General features: G+C 35.5%; 1 protein-coding gene across 1 annotated transcript in view; it reads left to right on the top strand.

Annotated features, from left to right (window-relative positions):
* Positions 1-21,337, top strand: part of SERINC1 (serine incorporator 1) — a 36,152-nt gene that overhangs the window by 7,649 nt on the left and 7,166 nt on the right. The window contains exons 2-5 of the mRNA XM_045499441.1: positions 8,782-8,943; positions 12,003-12,172; positions 20,564-20,643; positions 20,882-21,019. Of these exons, the coding sequence (XP_045355397.1) occupies positions 8,782-8,943; positions 12,003-12,172; positions 20,564-20,643; positions 20,882-21,019 (550 nt within the window). The remainder of the gene's footprint in view (positions 1-8,781; positions 8,944-12,002; positions 12,173-20,563; positions 20,644-20,881; positions 21,020-21,337) is intronic.

Below are 21,337 nucleotides of genomic sequence, written 5' to 3'. Positions count from 1 at the left end.
CATGAACATGGAATGTCTGTTCATTTATTTAGTTCTTTTATTTTGCTTATCAGAATTTTGTGGTTTTTTTCTATTGATCCTGTATGTAGTGTGTTAGATTTATACCTAAGTATTTTGGCAGTTTTAATTTGGGGGATGCTAATGTAAATGGTAACGTAGTTTTAATTTCAAGTTTCACTTTTTCATTGGGGGATATATAGGGAAGTGATTGACTTTAGTATACAAACCTTGTATCCTTCAACCCTGCTATAATTGTTTATTAGTTCTAAGATTTTTGTGGGGGTTTTTTTGGTCAATTCTTTTGAATTTTCTACATAGATGATAGTGTCATCTGTGAAGAAAGCTGATTTTATTTCTTCCTTCCCAGTGTGTTTACCTTTTATTTCCTTTTTTTTTTTTTTTTTTTTTTTTTTTGGTGTTAATTGCATTAGCTAGAACTACCAGTAGTGTTGAAATGGAATGGTAAGAGGAAACATCCTTGGTTTGTACCTGATATTAATGGGAAGGTTTCAATTTTCTTACCATTAAATATGATAACTATAGGTGTTTTGTTGATTTTATTTATCAAGTTGGGGAGAGTTCCCCTCTATTCCTACTTTATTGAGAAATTTTATCATGAATGAGTGTTGGATTTTGTGAAATAGATTTTCTGCATCTGTTGTGACCCATCTTTTTTAGCCAGCTGATGTGATGGATTACATTAATTGATTTTTGAATGTTGAACCATTCTTGCATACCTGGGATAAATCCCACTTGGTTGTGATTATACATTGTTGGATTTGATACACATGTATGTTGTTGAAGATCTGTGTTCATGAGAGATGCTGATATAGTTTTTATTTTTTATAATATCTTTGTCTGGTTTTGTTGTTAGAGTGATGCTGGTCTCATACAATGAGTTAGGCAGTGTTCCTCTGCCTGTCCTCTGAAAGAGATTTCAGAGAACTGGTGTTTTTTTGTTTTGTTTTGTTTTATTTCTTTTAAGTGTTTGGTAGAGGTCACCAGTGAATCTGGGTCCAGTGCTTTCTGTTTTGGAAGGTTATCAGTTGTTTGTGTTTTTTTTTGTTTTTTTGTTTGTGTTTTTTTGTTTTTTTAAGTTTTTTTTTTTTGAGAGAGAGTGAGTGGGGGAGGGGCAGAGAGACAGAGGGAGACAGAGAATACCAACCAGGCTCCACACTGTCAGCACAGAGCCCGATGGGGGGCTCAAACTCATGAACTGTGAGATCACGACCCAAGCTGAAACGAAGAGTCGGACATTTAACCGACTGAGCCACACAGGTGTCTCAGAAGTTATTGAATTATTGGTTCAGTTTCTTTAACAGGTATTGAATTATGCAGATTGTCTCTTGTGAATTTTCGCATATTGTGTCTTTCAAGGAATTGGTTCATTTCATCTAGGTTATCAAATTTGTGGACAATGTAGCTGTTGACTGCATTCTTTTATCCTTTTGATGAATAGGGGATTTAAAGTGATACCCACTCCTTCATTTTTGATGTTAGTAATCATGTTCTCTCTTTCTGTTAGCCATCAGCATGTATATACACATGAGGTGCATATGTATGCATACATAATTGAATACAGTGTTCTTAAGAGTTTTTAACAAACTCTTATCTGTTAGGTCAATTAAGAATAAGATAAAGAGGGGCGCCTGGGTGGCTGAGTTGGTTGAGAGTCCAACTTCAGCTCAGGTCACGATCTCACGGTCCGTGAGTTCGAGCCCCATGTCGGGCTCTGGGCTGATGGATCGCAGCCTGGAGCCTGCTTCCGATTCTGTGTCTCCCTCTCTCTCTGCCCCTCCCCCGTTCATGCTCTGTCTCTCTCTGTCTCAAAAATAAATGTAAAAAAAAAAATTAAAAATAAGATAAAGAGATTTTTATGTTTGATGTTCTTATTTAGACTCTGACTTATATTAATTTCCTTGTCTCTAAAGGACTTCCTTAAACATTTCTTGCAAGGCAGGTCTACAGTTTGACAACAAATTCCCTCGATCTTTGAGAAAGTCTTTATTTCTACTTCACCTTTGAAGGATAATTGACAGAGTATAGAACCCTCACTTGGTGGGTTTTTTTTTTCTCAACACTTCAGATATTTCCACTACACTTTTTCTTGTATACATGGTTTCTGAGAAGTGGCTATAATCTTCTCTTTGTTCTTCTATAGATAAGTTGTTTTTTTCTTCAGCTTCTTTCAAGATTTTTTTCTTTATATTTTCTTTATCTTTTATTTTTTGAGTTTGGAAGTGATGTGTCTAGGTGTAGGTTTTTAATTTTTGGTTTGTGGATTTTGTTTTGGTTTTTAGTATATGCTTCTGACATTAAGTTGGGAAAATTGTCATTGTTTTTTCAAATATTTCTTCTGTTTCTTTTCTTTTTTTTGCTATTCTCAATATATTACCCCTTTTTAATTGTCCTGCAGTCCTTGGTTATTCTGTTCTGTTTTATTCAATCTCTGCTCTCTTTTCTTTTCAGTTTGAGAGGAGATGTCCTCAAGCTAAGAAATTAAATTTCTCTGTCTTGTCCTAGACTATTAATAAGCTTATCAAAGGCAGTTTTTCTTTCTGTTACATTTTTTTTGATCCCTAGCATTTTTTCTTGGTTCTTAGGTTTCTTATCTCTCAGTTTATATTGCACATGTGTTGTTACATGCTGTTTATTCATCATAACCTTTAACATATTCAATCCTAGTTATTCTAAATTCCTAGTTTGGTAATTCCAGCATCCCTACCATGTCTGCTTTTGATGTTTCCTCTGACTCCTTAAATTATGTTTGTTTGTTTGTTTGTTTGTTTGTTTTTTACCTTTTGCTGTGCTTTGTAACTTTTTCTTTATAGTGGGACATGCTGTACTGGGTAAAAGGGACTGCTGTAAATAGGCTTTGGTCATGTTGTGGTGAGGTCTTGGGGAAAGACGAGTGTTACACAGCCCTATGATTAGGTCATAGCCCTTTAGTGAGCCTGTGTCTGGACTGTGAACTTCTCAAGTGTTTCCTAGGCTTTTTCTTCCTCCTAGGTGGGAGAAGATAGCAAACGAGGGCTGGCGTTGAGTGTTTCCCTTCCATGTTATTTTGGCTCTGATAATACACCCCCCCCCCCCCCAACAGGTTAGGCTCTGGTTAACCAGTTTCTCCTTAGGGCAGGCATTGTTAAGAACATGTCTTCTGGGTATATTTTAAAATGGTTCCTTTTTCCTTCTGCAGGAAGCATGAGGGAATTTCCACAGTAAGTTTCAACAATTCTTAAGTTACAGTTTAGGTTGCCCTACTTGGGCCTTGGTTCCTAAGTTGGTTTCCATTTGTGGTTTTCTACTTTGGTAAGTTGTGGCACCCTGTATTTGCCTATCTGTTTCCAATCTTGGGGGCAGTGATTTTCTCACCTGTCTTATGGATCCTGGAAGAGTTCTTGATATTTTACTCTGTTTATCTTTTTACTGGTGAGGAGAAAGTGGTGCTTCCAAGCTTCTTAAATGGGGAAAAAAGATACTAGAAGTCTTCATTTGCTTTTTATATTTTTGATTTTGAATTGACAAGATGTTAAGAATTTGTAGTCATGAAGGATGTTGCTCTCTTCTTTATAATGTCTTTGGATTTAGTGTCAGTAATTCTGGCCCACTAGAAAAGAGTTGTGAAGTGTTTTGCTTCCAGTTTTCTAGAATAGTTTGTGTAGAATTCATGATTTATTCCTTAAATGCTTAATAGAACTCACTGGTGAAACCATCTATGCATGGGAAAGTTTTTAACTTAAAAATTTAACTTTTTAAAATAGTTACAGGACCATTGATTGTGTGTGTGTGTATATGCATACATGCATATATATATATATATATATATATATATATGTATGTATATATAAATCTTATTGAATGATTTCTGACAATGTGGGTTTTTCAGTTTGTCCACTTTATCTAAGATACTGAATAAAATTGCTCATACTTTTCCCTTATAATTTTTTAATGCTCCTAGGATCTGTATTTGTATCTTCACACATTTCCAGTGTTCATGATTTTTGTGTGATTACTTTTGCTCTTTTGTATCTCCATCAGTCCGTTTCTCAGTCATAACAGTCTTATAAAATTGATTTTAGATTTTAGATTTCACTGATTTTCTTGTTCTGCTTTTTACTTCCCTGATTTCTGTCTTTATTAGTTTCTTTTTTTATTTTGGGTTTGTTTATTTGATTGTTTTAGGTAGAAGCTCAGATCACTGATTTGAAATCTTTATTTTTGTCTAATGTCATTTAGTACTGTAAATTTCCTCTGAACGTTGCTTTAGAGCATTCCATGAATGTATTGTGTTATCTTCATTTTATTTAATTTCCTTTTGATATCTTTTGTCTGTGAATTATTTAGAAGTGTGTTATTTAGGGGCCACCTGGGAGGCTCAGTCGGTTAAGTGTCTGATTTCGGCTCAGGTCATGATCTCATGGTTCATGGGTTCAAGCCCCGAGTCGGGTTCTCTGCTGACAGCTTGGAGGTCAGAGCCTGGAGCCTGCTTTGGATTGTATGTCTCCCTCTCGCTTTTCCCCTCCTCTCATCTCAGAAATAAATAAACATTTAGAAGAAATTTTTTAAAAACGTGTCATTTAGTTTCCAGATATTTTTTGTTACTGACTTCTAACTTAGTTACACTGTGGGCCTAGAATACATGTCTGTTGTATGATTTGAAACATTCTATGTTTATTGCAATTTGAGATTTGTTTTATGGCCAAGAATACGGTCTGTTTTGGTTGTGTTCTGTGTACTCTGGAAAACAATTTGTGCTGTGCCCTGGTTAGATTGAGTATTCCCTAAATGTCATTTAGGCACAGTTAATTGATAATCTTGTACAAGTTTTTATATCCTTATTGATTTTTGTTCTGCTAAATGAGAGAACATAAATGTGAATTTGTTATTCTTTTCAGTTTTATTATTTTTCCGTTCATGTATTTTGAAGTTCTCTTACTAAGTGTAGAACAATAGGATTGTAGGTTTACTCTGTGAACATCCCATTACCATTATGAAGTGTCCCTCATTAACCCTGGTAAGATTCTTTGCTCTGAAATCTGTTGTGTCTGGTACTACTATGGCATGGTATTTATTTATTTTTCTTTCATAAATAACCTGTTTGCATTTTTATATTTAAGTAGGTTTCTTGTAGAAGAGCTAGAGTTGGATCAAAGTATTTATCCAGTGTGATAGTCTTTGCCTTTTTAAGTAGGAGTGTTTTTGCCACTTACATTTAGTGTGATTGTGGATTATGTTTGGGCTTAAATAAACCATCTTTCTATTTTGTTTGTCTTGTCTATTATCCCTTTTCTGTAGTTTTTTTTTGCCATATTTTGTACTTACTAGCCATCACTTTTAGTATTCTGTTTTTTTTTTCCATTGGCTTACTAGCCCTACTTCTTTGTCTTGGTTTTTTAGAGGTTACTTTAGGGTTTATAGTGTTTATTTTCAACTTACTACAATCTTCCTTTATTTCCAATTTAAGAACCTTATAGTGGTATAGTTCAATGTCTCCTCTTGCATACTGCTTGTAATCCTCATACATTTGACTTCCACCTTTGTTATATACCCCACAATACATTGCTAATATTTCTGTTTTAAAAGGATAATTATGCTTTAAAGTATTTTTTTTTATATAAGAAAGATACATTTGCCATTTTCATTGTTCTTCATTCCTTTTGTTGTATAGGTTTTTTTTTTTTTTTTTTTTTTGGTATCTATATAGATAAGCTGTCTAGTATAATTTTCCTTCTGCTTGAAGGAGTTCCTTCAACATTTCTAGTAGTTTAGGTCTGCTAATTTTGGATTCTTTTGTCTTTGTCTGAAAGTGGTTTTATTTTACATTAATTTTTGAAAGAGACTTTTAGGGAGTATAAAATTTTATCACTCAGGGTTTTTTAAAGTACTTTTGCACAATTCTTTTTACTAGAATTGGGATCTTTGTTTCTATATAATATGGCTTAACTTTTCTGCCTGCTTTTTAAAGATTTTTTTGTTTATGGTTTGAACAGTTTGATTATGATATGAGTTAGTGTGGTTTCCATCGTGTTTATTTTCCTATAATTTTTTTTTATTTGAGAGAGAGCACATGTGAGTGGGGAGGGGCAGAAAGAGAGGGAGAAAATTCCAAGCAGGCTCCACGCTGTCCACACACAGCCCCATGTGGGGCTTGATCCCACAGATCATGAAGTCATGACATGAGCCGAATAAAGAACCACCCAAAGCACCCCTATTTTTCTAGAATTTCATTAAGCTTCTTGGATCTGTGCATTTATAATCTTGATTCAATTTGGGAGCATTTTGACAATTATTTCAGAAGTTTCACTTCTTCTTCAAAAACTCTAATTTCACTTACATTAGACTGCCCGAAGCTATCTTACAATGCTCTGTTCATTTTTATCCTAGTGTTTTTGTCTCATTTATTCTGTGTCTTCAGATTTGTTCATCTTTTTTGCAGTGTCTTAGTATTTTTTGGTTTGGTTACTTTATTTTTCATTTCTACAAGTTTGGTATAGATCTTTTAAATTATCTTTCATGTCTCAACATGCTGATGTTTTTTTCACTCTTGAGCATATGAAATATAATTAAAATATCTTTATGCTGTTATTTATAATTCAGCCATCTTTGTTATTTCCAGGTTGATTTTGGTTGTTTTTTCTCATTAAAGACTGTATTTTCTTGCTTTCTTGCATAGCTATCAACTTTTTATTAGATGTCAGACATTGTAAATTTTACCTTGATGGAGGTGGACATACTTGTATTCTAAAACGAAAATATTTTTGGGTTTTGTTCTTGGACATAGTTGAGTTACTTGAAAATTTTTCTTAATGTTTTCTTTACACTTTGTTAAGTGAGACTGGAGCAGCTTTTAGTCTTATGGCTGATTTTTTTGTTTTGTTTTGTTTTGTTTTGTTTTGTTTTGTTTTGTTTTCTCCCTTCTAAGTAAAAGCCTGTATAACTTAGTGTCTTCTGCATTACAAGGTTTTCCACTGTGGCTAGTGGGAATACCAACTCTTCTCCTTTAGTAATTTATTCAAATGAATGCACTGATCAGTACTCTACTACAGATTCAAGTTGAAGCCTCTACAGATTTCAAGAGCTCACTCTGTAGCTTTCTTCTCTTCATGATTCTGCTCTATAAACTCAACTTCAACTCTGTTCCTGCTCCCAACTCAGTCTCCTCAGTTCAGGTGGACCGCTAGCCTCTGCTTGGATTCCCCTCCCTTCACTAGAAGCTCTCCCAGGCAGAAAGATAGGTTAATCATGGAGCTCACATTGTTTCCTGTCAGGAATTACTGTCCTGCATTGCCTATTGTTCATTGTCTGAAAACCATTGTTTTAATTTTTTCCATTAAGGCAGTAGGGTAAAGTCTAGTCACTGTTGACTCCATTTTTATCTAAGTTTATAGTAGTTAACTCAAGCTTTTTTCTGTTAGTAATTTAATTTTCAGGTGTGTCTGTTTTGTTCCTTGACAGTTAATTATTCTTTAAGTTTTATTTTCTCTTATTTCTTTGCTTAACTCTGCAAGCTCCTTTTTATCTTATTTTGTTCCTTTCCCGTTTCATTTTTGAGTTCTTTTCATTTGCTTTTTATTCTTTTATTGTTCAGGTGAAGCACTTGTACAGAATTTCTTTTTCTTACTGAGTTTTGTTTCAGACTGAATTCTTAAAATGTCTTCTCACCACCACCCCTTTTTTCCCTTCCCCCTGAGGGATGTGCTTATTTATTTATTTTTATTTTTTGTTAGAGTATGTTTGCATAGTTAACGATGATTTTTACTTGTCTTACTTAAGCTTACTATAAATGGCTTTGTTCCTACCTTATATTGGTTGCTCTAGTGTGTCTTGATTTCTACCATACTCCCTTCCCATGGTTTCTGAGACTTTTCCCCTAGAGCTGTGGCTGTCAGTCTGGAATATCATAGTCTGTCCAACTTCCTGAAGTCTGACAGTATGGTGGAGCTAGCCTAGGTTATGGTGAGTGAGTTCTTATGAGCATACTTACACTTTCCTCTTCTAAAATACTGGTAAATACCCTTACCAATGTTCCTCTGGGGTATACAACTAGTTTAGGTGGAGTTCCACTGGAGAAAGTTAGCCTGAGTTTTCATTGTTTTCACTATCACCACTTCCTTTCCAGAAGAGGGAAAAGATAAGGATGCCAGTTCACTTCTTTTTCTCTTCTGGGGTATTTGAGAGGTCTCAGGATTTTGTGAATTCACCAATATATCTGTGGGCTAAAAGATGGGAGCCAGAGATGGGCATGTAATCATGAATATTTTGTTTTTGTTAAATTCTTTTCTGCTGATTTTTTCCCCTTGTTTTTTTAACTCATTTATTTTGATTGATTTGGAGGTCAAACACTTAAAAAATTTTTTTAAGTTTGTGTTTATTTATTTATTTATTTATTTTGAGAGAGAGAGAGCCTGTAAACAGGGGAGGGGCAGGAAGGAGGGAGAGAGTTGAGAACCCAAGCAGGCCCTGCACCGACCGCATGGAGCCCAGTGCGGTGCTCTAACTCACTAACTGAGATCATGATCTGAGCCAAAATCAAGAGTTGGACACTTAACCAACTGAGCCATCTAGGCTCCCGAGGTCAAGCACTTTTATGTTTTGACTTGGGTCTAACTTTACACAGAAATGACTGAGTTTTATATTTCATGGATAATTATATGTGACCCAAATCCTTTTGTTCTTTGGTAATCACTTTAACTTCAATCTTTTTCTCTTTTGAGTGGATGGAACATAAATTTTCACCATATCATTTTAAACTGTACTGATTTTTAATATTCTTTTTCCCAGATACCGTGTTTATGTGGCAGTGCCCCTTGTTTGCTGTGTCGGTGCTGTCCTAGTGGAAACAACTCTACTGTAACTAGATTGATCTATGCACTTTTCTTGCTTGTTGGAGTGTGTGTGGCTTGTGTAATGTTGATACCAGGAATGGAAGAACAACTGAACAAGGTTAGTTTTTTTGTTTGTTTAAGTGATTAACTGAACCTATAGTATGTGTATGTGTAAACTGATTTTCATGTTCAAAACAGAATAATGTACAAAGTAAGATAATGTGTAATTCCCAATTTTAGCAATCTTCATAGTCTTTTAGGAAAGACAGACAATACAAGACAGATTAAGGTCTGTGATGGTGGTATAGAAAATGTGCTGTGGTAATAAGGAGAAATAAGTAATTATAACCAGTTAAATGTCAGAACTCAGTGGGTGTCATGGAAAAAGGGACATTCTAAGAATGAGTAGAACTTCTCTATGCAGAGACTGAAAAATAGAAGCAGAATGGGGATAAAGAGCTTGTCGCGCAGAATATGTATGCTTTAGGCAGATTGATAATTAGAAGTTAGGCAGTTAAATGTGGAAGCTTTTTTAATGGTATAATCAAGAACTATATAGAGAGCCAGTGATAGTTTTTCTGAATACAGAATTAACTGAATTGGGATTTAAATACTGGCAGGGGTAGAATCATACATAATATTCAGGTTCTGATTCTGGACAACTAGGAGGAAACTGTTATTGTTAACCTAGGAAAAAAAATAAAAAGTGTACTTAAAAAATTTTTTTTCAGGAACTCAGGTTGTGAAAGGAGATGAGGAAAATACAATTATTTAATTTGTAAAACACTGACTTGTTACTGTACTACATACGTGAGTGAGAGTGTGTGTGTATCCCGTGGGAAGTAGAAAACATTGTGTGTAACAAAAAAGAAATAGCTAGAGGTGTTTTGGGAATAGAGATGAAAGTTAAAACCATGGTAGCATATGCTGAAGACCATTCAAAGGGAGCACACTAACTTTGACAAAAGCTCTTAGTGAAAGGGTTGGTTAGCGAAAAGGGAACCTCAGAAGGAACAATGAAAAAAGGTGAACCAAGTGTACGCCCTGTTGTATAGGCCTGAGGAGGAAAGTATTTGACACCCAGTCCATGATTAGTGTCTTGAAAAAGCAATTGCTTCAGAGTGCTGGGATCGGAGTAGTGAGAGGAGAATTGTAAAGCCATGAGGAAATGTGTCTAATAGCTATAAACTGCTGATTCGAGGAGTTTTCTAATAAAGGTGGCAGTCTCAGAGGTCAGCTGAGTTAAGGAAAGGATTTTTAGGATGAGAATTATTCATGTGTATTTTGAGATGAGTCAGCGATAAGAGATCTAATCTGTATGAGAGAGAGATAAGGTGATCCAAAGAAGGTTTAGAGGTTAGCTTTCCACCAAGACAAGATGAGTGACCATGCAGAATTTGAGGTTGAGAGAGAGTATGGCAGATGACCTCCATTTTAAAGCATAGTGTCTACTTGAGGTTGGCATTTGGGTAAGGAAAGATGGTGAAAGTTTGGGAAATGAAATTATTACGATTATGAAAGTAACTAGCATTGTACATGGTAGATGTGGATGACCAGCTAATGTTACTCAAGTCCTGGGTATAAGCAAAAGACATATCTGTATGATTTTGTCATAGATCCAGTTGACTGTGGTTATAAATAGTTTAGTTGGTGGATGTTAATACTTAATACCAGATATTTTTCCTTCTCTGCTTTATGAAGGTCATCAAAGATTTGCATTTTCTGGAGTGCTTTGTGATATGTAGGGCCATGTCTCTAGTACTGATCAGTGAGTGGTGAGTAGAAGAAATACACCTTGGCCTCTACTTACTGATTTCCTTTTTTTTTTTTTTTCTTGTCAACATGTACCTCATTTGAAATGGTGGCTTCTTCAACATCCTGGGCTCCTGAAGTGACTACCATGACCATTTATGTACATGTACATTTGTGTACATGAGCAAGAACTATAACTTTGCTGTTTTAAGCCAGTGATATTTGGGGGTTGTTACTGAACCTTCTTAACCTAATATAGGTGGTTGAATTCATTTAATTATGGGAATTTGCCAGGTGGTGTCCTGTATAAGGGAATAGGATAATTAGCCTAGTTGAGTACATGCTGCAAGTGACTCTTGGTAAGTATATATTGCCATAAGGCTCAAACTGGATTAGCAAGGTGAGATTTAAGTGGCACCAAGAAAGGGCTTACAGATTGTGTAGAGACTAGCAAAAGGAAGTAGTGCTTCCATTAGCTTAAATATTTTTAAATTCTTGGCTTTAAAGGCACAAATTAACAGTTATATTTTGGCATATTGGTTTGCTTTAACATTTTCTAGAGGGAATAATTCATTCTCATACATATGAATAGTGCATATAGTTCTGAGAACTCCCATTTATTTCACTTAAGATTTTTTTTGTATTCTGATTCCAGTGTGACTTTGAAATGGCCATTAGTCTTTCACAATTCTAAGTTACAAAGTAAAATCAGTGCCAGCTATTATACTGTTAATGCAAATCCATTTGTTATCAGAAATAATACTTGTAGAATAAGAGACCAAAACTCAAAATGTATTTAGGTCTCATTGGCTTTGAGAAGCTATCAATGTTCTCTTCAGTATTTAGGAACTAACTTAGTTACTCTGTAATTGCCTTCAGCTTTTATTGATTGTATTCTTCTCTTACTGGTGTAATTCAATATATCACAGGAGAATGCAAGATTTTTTTGTTTGTTTTTAACATTTATTTATTTTTGAGAGAGAGAACGAGTGAATAGGGAAGAGGAGGAGAGAGAAGGAGACACAGAATCCGAAGCAGGCTCCAGGCTCCAAGCTGTCAGCACAGAGCCTGACACAGGGCTCGACCCCATAGACGGCAAGATCATGACCTGAGCTGAAGTCAGACGCTTAACCGACTGAGCCACCCAGGCGCCCCTGGGGGAATGCAAGTTTTAGAAAATTTAAAATAAGTCTGCAAGTCAGAATAAGCATCCAATGTAGGATTGGCATTCATAGTTTATCTTGGGCTTATATAAAGTAAAAACGGTTGAATGTCTACTGATGAAAATTTTCCAGATTTAACCTTGATTACATATTCAGCATAAACTGTCAAGCAAACTTCAGTTTTTTAAACCTTAAACTATTTGATTACATAGAGTTTTCATTTTTACTTAAAATTATAGATCATAAACTCTTGTTTTTCTAGATTCCTGGATTTTGTGAAAATGAGAAAGGCATTGTTCCTTGTAATATTCTGGTTGGCTATAAAGCTGTGTACCGTCTGTGCTTTGGTTTGGCTATGTTCTATCTTCTCCTCTCTCTGCTAATGATCAAAGTGAAGAGCAGCAGTGATCCTAGAGCTGCAGTGCATAATGGGTACGTTTTTCAATAATAATATGAAAATCTGTGCAGTCTCAGTACTTTTGAATCTGTCTAAAGAAACTGTAAAATAAATTACACAACTTGCAGAATTATTTTGTTATTCATGAATGACCGGGTAAGAATATCTTCTGGTCTCTACTAGAGAATGTCAGACTTTAGAAATACTAATATTAGATAGTAGCCTTGGGTTGTTTATTGGTATAATCTTTGATGCAGGTTGCTTTATAGTTTCATTATAAAAAGAGGATCTATATCTGTTATTAATAAGGAGGAACTTACTCCTACTTCTGCTTTAACCTTTTGGTAGACCAGTCTTATTACGTGAAACTGAACTTAGTTTCCTAGACCTACAGTGCAACCAAAATGAAAAACTTTAATCCTAAATAGGGTGATTGATTGTTTAAAGGGTTGGTTATACTAGACCATCCAGAAAGGAACTTCAGGATCCCTTTTATTAATCTCCCTTAATGTAGAGCATCGCTTCTGGTACTTAATTTGAATGTTTTTAATTTTATCTGTCCTTTTCTCTCCATAAGTTAAAAAAAAAAACTTTTTTTGAGTATCTGTTGTTCTTTATTAACATATGCTACCAAAAACAGGAAGGATGAGCAAGTGTAATATAAATATTAATGAAAAAATGTGCTGTGACAGGTTGAATTATTTTATTTTGTCCTTGTAGTTATTGGTATTTATTTGCACTCCTACCACTATATTTATTTAATGTGTTTTTAAACACTTCTCAAAATGTATCTCAGAATGGCTGTGACAACCATTCCCTGAGATAATACTCTTGTCAAAGTAGCATGCACATAGCACTCTTAGAATCATCTTTGTTACACGTGTTTCTTTTTGAGATAAAGTTGACATATAACATTGTATAGGTTTAGCCTATACAAAGTGTTGATTTCATACATTTGTATATTGCATTATGATTACCTTTGTAGGGTTAGCCAGGACTTCAGTCATGTCACAGTTATTATTTCTTTTGATGAGAACAGTTAGCAACATTGAAGTCTGTAATGCAGTATTGCTACTTATAGTCACTATGCTGTGCATTCCATCTCCAGGACTTATTTAGTGTTTGCAGGTTTGTTCCCCTTCATGGCCCCTCCCAGTGCCCACCCACACACATACACCCCATACCCTGGTAACCACCATTCTGTTCTGTTTTTTACAAGTTCGTTTTTTTTCAGATTCCACATACGAGTAAGTGATACCATACAGTATTTGTCTTACCTTGTCTGGCTTATCTCACTTAGCATAATGCTTTCAAGCTTCATATATGTTGTTGCAGATGATGGGATTTGCTTTTTTCTCAGGGCTATATAATATTCCATTGTACATCTATACCACTGTTTCTTCATTCATTGACAAGCACTTAAGTTGTTTTCATATCTTGCCTATTGTGAATAAAGCTGCAGTAGTAAACATGGGAGTGCGGGTATCTTTTTGGTATCCTGTTTTTATGTCCTTTGGATGTATAACTAGAAGGGAATTGCTGGATCTTATGGTAGTTTCTAGTTTTAATTTTTTGAGGAAACTATACTCCTGTTCATAGTGGCTGAACTAGTTTACATTCCCACCAGCAGTGCTCAAGGTTCCCTTTCACCACATCATTCTCGACACTTATTTCTTGTCTTGATGATGATACCCCTTTCATCCTAACAGGTGTGAGGTGCTATCTCATAATGGTTTTGATTACATTTCCCAGATGGTTAGTGATACTGAGTACCTTCTCATACACCTGTTAGCCATTTGTCGTCTTTGGAAAATCTGAGTTCCTCTGCCCATTTTTTAATTGGGGTGTTTCTCGTTATTGAGTTGTGTGAGTTTTTTTTATATATGTTGGATACTAACTCCTTATCCAGTATATGGTTTGCACATACATTCTGTTTTGTAGGTTGCCTTTTTGTTGATTGTTTTTTTGCTGTGCAGAGGAAGATTTTTAGTTTCTAGTCTCACTTTGATTTTACTTTTGTTGCTTATGCTTCTTGTATCTTATCATCTAAAAACTCATTGCCAAGACCAGTGTTAAGGGGTTTCTTCCCTATTTTAATCTTCCTAGTATCAGAATCTTGCTAGTATGTTCTACAATGTCAGGTCTTAATATTTCATTCTTTTTTTTTTATAATGTTTATTTTTGAGAGAGAGACAGAGTGTGAGCAGGGCAGGTACAGAGAGGGAGAAAGAATCTGAAGGAGGCTCCAGGCTCTGAGCTGTCAGCACAGAGCCCCGTGCAGAGCTCAAACTCACGGATCACGAGATCATGACCTGAGCCGAAGTCGGACACTTAACTGACTGAGCCACCCAGGCACTCCAGTATTTCATTCTTTAATCCATTTCTAGTTTAATTTTTGTGAGTTGTGTAAGATAGAGGTCCAGGTTCATTTTTCTGCATGTGGTTATACAGTTTTCCCATAAAAGAGACTGTCCTTTCTTCATTGATTTTGACGTCTTCATCAAATAGTAGTTGATCACACGTGCAAGGATTTATTTCTAGACTCTCTGTTATATTCCATTGGCCTATGTGTCTTTTTATGCCAGTAACATACTATTTTGAATACTGTAGCTTTGTGGTACAGTTTAAAATCTGTACCTGTGATATTTCTAACTTTGTTTCACATGATTATTCTGGCCATTTTGGGGTCTTTTTGTGATTTTGTACAAAATTTAGGATTTTTTTTTTCCTAATTCTGAGAAAAATGCCATTGGAACTTTCATAAGGATTGTATTGAATCCATAGATGGCCTTGAGTAGTGCAAACATTTTAACAATGTTCTTCAGATCCATAAACATGAATATCTTTCTCTTTTATTGTGTCTTCAGTTTCTTTCATCAAAGTCTTGTAGTTTTCGTTGCATAGATCTTATACTTCTTTGGCTAGATTTATTCCTAAGCATTTTATTATTTTTGATGCCATTATGAATAGGATAGTTTTCTTTACTTTTCAGGTATTTTGTTGTTAATGTATCAAAATGTAACTGATTTCTGTGTGTTGATTTTGTATTCTGCAACTTTACTGAATTTGTTGATTCATTCCAATAGGGTTTTTGGTTGAGTGTTTAGGATTTTCTATATATAAGATCATACCATCTGCAAATAAAGACAATTTTATTTTTTCCTTCCCAGTTTGGCTGCTTTTTATTTCTTTGTTTTACCTAATTGCTCTAGGTAGAATTTCTAGTACTATGTTGAATAAGAGTGGTGAGAGTTAGCACCCTTGTCTTGTTGCTAAATGTAGAGGAAAGTTTTTCTTGGTTGAGTATGATGTTATCTGTGGATTTGTTGTTTATGACCTTTATTTGTTGAGGTATGTTTCTTTGTAGCCCAATTTGTTGAGGGTTTTCAGCTTGAAAGGATGTTTTTCATATTTTGTGAAATGCTTTTCTGCATCTACTGAGATTGTCATATGATTTTTATTTTTCATTCAGTTATCACATTTGTTAGTTTGCATATGTTGAACCATCCTTGCATCCCAGGGATAAATTCCATTTGCTCATGGTGCTACAGACCTTCTAATGTATGGTCGGATTTGGTTTGCTAACATTTTGTTGAGAATTTTTGCATCTGTATTCATCAGGGAAGTTAGCCCATAGTTTTCTTGTAGTGTCCTTTCCTAGCTTTGGCATCAGGGTAATGCTGGCCTGGTAAAATGAATTTGGAAGTATCCATTCCTCTTCAGTAATTTGGAAGAGTTTGAGAAGGATTGGCATTAATTCCTCTTTAAAAGTTTGTTAGAGGGGCGCCTGGGTGGCGCATTCGGTTAAGCGACCGACTTCAGCCAGGTCACGATCTCGCGGTCCGTGAGTTCGAGCCCCGCGTCAGGCTCTGGGCTGATGGCTCAGAGCCTGGAGCCTGTTTCCGATTCTGTGTCTCCCTCTCTCTCTGCCCCTCCCCCGTTCGTGCTCTGTCTCTCTCTGTCCCAAAAATAAATAAACGTTGGAAAAAAAAAAAAATTTTAAAAGTTTGTTAGAATTGACCAGTGAAATCCTCAGATACTGGGCTGTTCTGGGTTGGGAGGTTTTTGATTACTGATTCAGTCCCTTTACTTGCTATTGGTCTGTTCAGATTTTGTTTCTTTTTGATTCAGTCTTTATAGGTTGTGTTTTTAAGAATTTATCCATTTCTTCTGGTTATCCAGTCTGTTGGCATGTAATTCTTTATAGCAGTCTCTTACAAACATATGTATTTATGTAGTATCAGTTGTAATGCCTCTTTTGTTTCTGATTTTGAGTATTCTCTCTTTTTTCTCAGTCTAGCTAAAGGTTTGTCAGGGGTTTTTTTGTTTGTTTGTTTTTCCTGTTCTGTATCAGTGTTTCCACTTTGATCTTTATTTCCTTCCTTCTGCTAACTTTGGCCTTAGTTCTTTTTTATTAGTCCTTGAGGTGTACAGTTATGGTTGTTAAAGATCTGTTTTCTTAATATGTACATTTATCACTATGTACTTCCCCTCAGAACTGCTTTTGCAGTGTCTCATACATTTTATTATGTGTTTCTGTTTTCATTTGTTTTGAGGTATTTTTTGATTTCTTTAATCCCTTGGTTTCACAGGGGTGTGTTGTTTCGTTTCCACATGCTTGTAAATTTTCCAGGCTTCCTCTTGTTGATTTCTAGTTTCATGCTCTTACAGATGGAAAAGATACTTGGAATGATTTCAGTCTTCTTAAGTTTGAAAAGACTTTTGAACCCTATCCTATGATCAGTTCACTCTGGAGAATGTTCCCTGTGCACTTGAGAATGTGTGTTCTTTTGCTGTTGGATGGAATGTTCTATGAATGTGTTAGGTCCATTTGGCCTAATGTATTGTTCAAATCCAGCATTTCCTTGTGGATTTGCTGTCTAGAGGATTTATCCACTGCTGAAAGTGTGGGATATTAAAGTCTCCTACTATTATTTTATTGTCCATTTCTGTCTTAAAATCTGTATTTGCTTAATATATTTATTCTGATGTTGGGTGTGTGTGTGTGTGTGTAGTGTAGTGTATATATGGTTGTTACATCTTCTTAGAGAATTGAATTGGTCCCTCTATCATTATATAATGGCCACCTTTGTCTCTTGTTACCTTCTTTGGCTTAAAGTTTATTTTGTCTGATGTAGGTATGCTACCACTCCCACTTTCTTTTGCTTCCCAGTTGCGTGGACTATCCTTTACTACCCCTTTATTTTGGGCCCATGAGTGTCCTTGAATCTGATGTGAATCTTGTATCCAGCATATAGTTGGGTCTTGGTTTTTTAATCCATCTAGCCAAAGCATGCCTTTTGATTGGTGAATTTAGTACATACATGTTTAGGATAATTATTGATATGTAATGCTACCTTATACAATACTCTCTGGTTGTACTGTATTTCCATTCTTTTCCCTCCATTTCTGCCTACTTTTGTAAATTGGTATTCCTGGTGGTATGCTTTGTTTCCCTTTTTATCTTTTGTGTGTCTACTCTAGGTTTTTGCTTTGTGTTTACTATGAGATTTACATAAACATCTTAGAGATAAAAGCCCATCTTAAGCTGATAGCAACATAACTTCAATTGTATACAAAAGCTCTACCCATTTACTCCTCCCTTTTATATTTTTGATGTCAGTTTACTTTTTAGATTGTATATTAATAGAGTGGCTATAGTTTTTTTAATAACTTTTTTTAACAGTTATAGTTAACATACCATCCTATTATAGAATTAGAGTTTTCTGAATCTTACTGTGCATTAGTTCACCAGTTTATTGTATACTTCCATATGTTTTCATGTCACTAATTAGCATCTTTTCATTTAAGCTTGAACTTTCACCATTTTTTGCAAGGAAGGTCTAGTGGTGATGAATTTAGCTTTTATTTATCTGAGAAAGTATTTATTTTTCATATCTGAAGAATGACTGGTAGATCGAGTATTCTTGGCTGGAAGTTTTTTTCTCTGAAAACTTAGAATGTGTCATTCCCCTCCTTCCTGGCCTGTAGCATTTCTGCTGAGAAATCCACTGATAGCTTAGTGGGAGTTCCTTTGTGGATTATGATCATTTTTTCTCTGGCTGCTTTTAGGATTATCGTCCACCTTTGACAGTTCATGTCTTAGAGAAGGTCTTTTACATTGAGATAATAGCATAATCTATTAGAGTTGTGAACTCGGTTGTATAATATTTCCCAGGTTTGAGAAGTTCTCCATTATTATTTCTTCAAATAAACTTTTTCCCTTCTCATCTCTGGAACGCTGATTATTCTAATATTTGGATACTATAGATCTCATGGGCTTTGCTCTTTTGTATTATTTTCTCCTCTGTTCACTCCTATTGGGTTATTTCAAAATTTTTGTTCTCCAGGTCACTTATTCTGTCCTTGATCCACCCTACTGCAAGTGCTATTGCAGTTTTCATTTCTTTCATCTTTCTTTGGCTCCAGAATTTGATTATTTTTTATGACTTCTGGCTTTCCTAAATTTCGTTTTGTTCATGTATTTCTTTCCCCTGAATTTATCTTTCTGTGTTTTCTTGTAGCTTGTTGAGTTTCCTCAAAATAGCTATTTTGATTCTTTATCCACTAGATTGCAAGATTCCATGCCTTTCAGCTTACTTGTTGGATTATTGTCTTTTGGTAATGGAATGTTTTCTTGATTTTTCATGTTTCCTGTAGTTTTGTGTTGGTTGCTTTCGCATTTGAAGTAGGAGACATCTCAAGTTTATACTGGTTGCTTTCAATGGGGTATACTCTTCTTGATCCTGTTATATATATCTGGGGTTCTCCTTGACCTCGTGTTTATACACTTGCTGCACATTTCTTTTATACACTTGCACACTTCTTGCTCACTTTTGTGGAAGATCTTAAGCTTTTATGTCTTCCCTGGTTCTTACAACTCACCTTGCTGGCTAACGGAAATTTTTTGTTTTGTTTTCCAGATGATGGCACTACAGCTCATTTGTAGTTTCTCCCTTGCCTACAGATCATGGTGTTTTTCTCAGAGCACTCTCATTATCGCATCCTCTCTTGCTGTTGCACTCAGGAGTGCACACAAAGAGCTGGCTGCAGAGTGGGAGGTGTGGGTTTAGCACCCTGGGTGTTTAGGGTCCCACTTAGCCAGCCAGCCAGCAGAGATTCTTGGCTGAGGATCTCCCAGAGGCTTGTGAGCAGATTTCCTGCTTAAGTCCTGAGTGTAATTGGCAGAAACTGTGTTCCTGTAATTCTTTTTAATATCCACCTCTCTATCCATCTTCTCCCTCCCCTTAGTCATGGAGTTTGCCTCAGTAATCTGGGTGCTTCTGGAGAAAAGTGGTTTCTCCAGAATTGTCACACAGAGTTGGGGTAGCTGGTCACTCAGTTCTCATTTTCCCTCATGGGAGAGGTTGCTGCCAGTGTCCATACTGTATTACCATGGTATAGGGGCAATGCTGGCAAAGTTCTTCCCCTCTCTCTTGCACTGAAACTCCTCTCCCTCCCACGCCCACACACACACACACACACACACACACACACACACACACACACTCAGGCCATGTTGGAATCTTCCCACAGTAGGGCTAGACTTTTATAAATTGTTTCTCATTCATAGGTATTTGCCCATATCAGCACTCTAAGTTTTCCCCAACTGGGAAAAGCTTGGAGGGATTGGAGAAGTTTATTAATTTTGTACCCTATACCAAAGTGTGTCTGCCTATTATCAAATACACAGGTGCACAAGACTCTTCCTTGGTCTTGGCATGTTTCTGGATCCCACAACTCCCATAGTAGCACTTTTGTTCATGGATGGATGCCTTATTCATTTGTTCAAAGCAGGAGAACAAAAAATAAGGACTTGCTATGTCATCAAGAGGCTGATGTTCTAAAAGCTGGGTTTTTTAAAACCAGATGGAGCATTTATCATGTGTTTATAAGACCTATTCATTTGTACAGTAGACTTTATACTTTCACATATCCCATTCTTTTAATTTTTTTATTCAAGTATAATTAATGTACGGTGTTAACATTAGTTTCAGGTGTACAGTATGATTTAACAATTCTAGGTATTTCTCAGCACTCATCAAGATAAGGGTACTCTTAATCTCTTTTATCTATTTCACCCATTTGCCCTCTAGCAACCACCAGTTTGTTCTCTGTATTTAAAGTCTGGTTTTTTATTTGTCTTTTTTTGTTAGTTTGTGTTCTTTAAATTCCAGAGGAGTGAAATCATATGGTAGTTGTGGTTCTCTGACTTATTTCACTTAGCATTATATCCATTCATTATTAAAAGCAAACCTGTGAAATAGAATATTCTCATTTTCTCATAATGAATTAGTTACAAATCTATCTTAAAACTGTCCTAAACAGTCACATAAACTTTTTTTCAGATGCTCTTAAAAAAGATTTCATATATGAAACTCTTTGTTGAGTGATTATTTAATAAACTATATTTCTATTTCTTTTAGATTTTGGTTCTTTAAATTTGCCGCAGCAATTGCAATTATTATTGGGGCTTTCTTCATTCCAGAAGGAACTTTTACAACTGGTAACAGTTTTTGTTTTTTCTTTTTTTTAATTGTGTGATGTTGATGTTCTATAAAGAAACTTTAATAACTGTTGCCTGGAACTGTAACACTACTTCTTTCTATTTTTTTTTTCCAGTTGACAAAATCAAGGCATTTGTGTAAAATGTTATTTATCCTTTTGTTTATTGTGATTGTGAAAATGAAGTGATAAAAAGTGAACCGGCTGCTCGTTTGTATACTTTTTTTTTTTTCTTTCAGTGTGGTTTTATGTAGGCATGGCAGGTGCTTTTTGCTTCATCCTCATACAGCTAGTCTTACTTATTGATTTTGCCCATTCGTGGAATGAATCATGGGTTGAAAAAATGGAAGAAGGGAACTCAAGATGTTGGTATGCAGGTAAGCTTTTGTCTTTTATAGCACATCTTCAGGATAGTTGAACTTTGAAGATGAGAGCACATATGTAGACTACAGGGAAATCAAGATTTTTATGAAGATTTTTGTGAAGAGATACTTACTTCAGGAGTCTGTGAGTGGCACTGAATCACACTGTATCAGCAACTTACTGAGAGAACTTTTAGTGAATCAGCTCTAGGAACATACTTAAGAATCAGGAAATAAACCAAGATACCCTGAATGGCTAAAATAGATGTTGCAAAGGCTACTGCTGGCAGTATGTACCTTTTACAGCCTAGTTTCCTGTTCTACAGGAACTAC

This window comes from Leopardus geoffroyi, chromosome B2 (genome assembly GCF_018350155.1).
Source record: "Leopardus geoffroyi isolate Oge1 chromosome B2, O.geoffroyi_Oge1_pat1.0, whole genome shotgun sequence".
NCBI lineage: Eukaryota > Metazoa > Chordata > Mammalia > Carnivora > Felidae > Leopardus > Leopardus geoffroyi.
The sequence above is the reverse complement of the archived record's forward strand: the minus strand, read 5'-3'. Positions and strand labels throughout refer to the sequence as shown.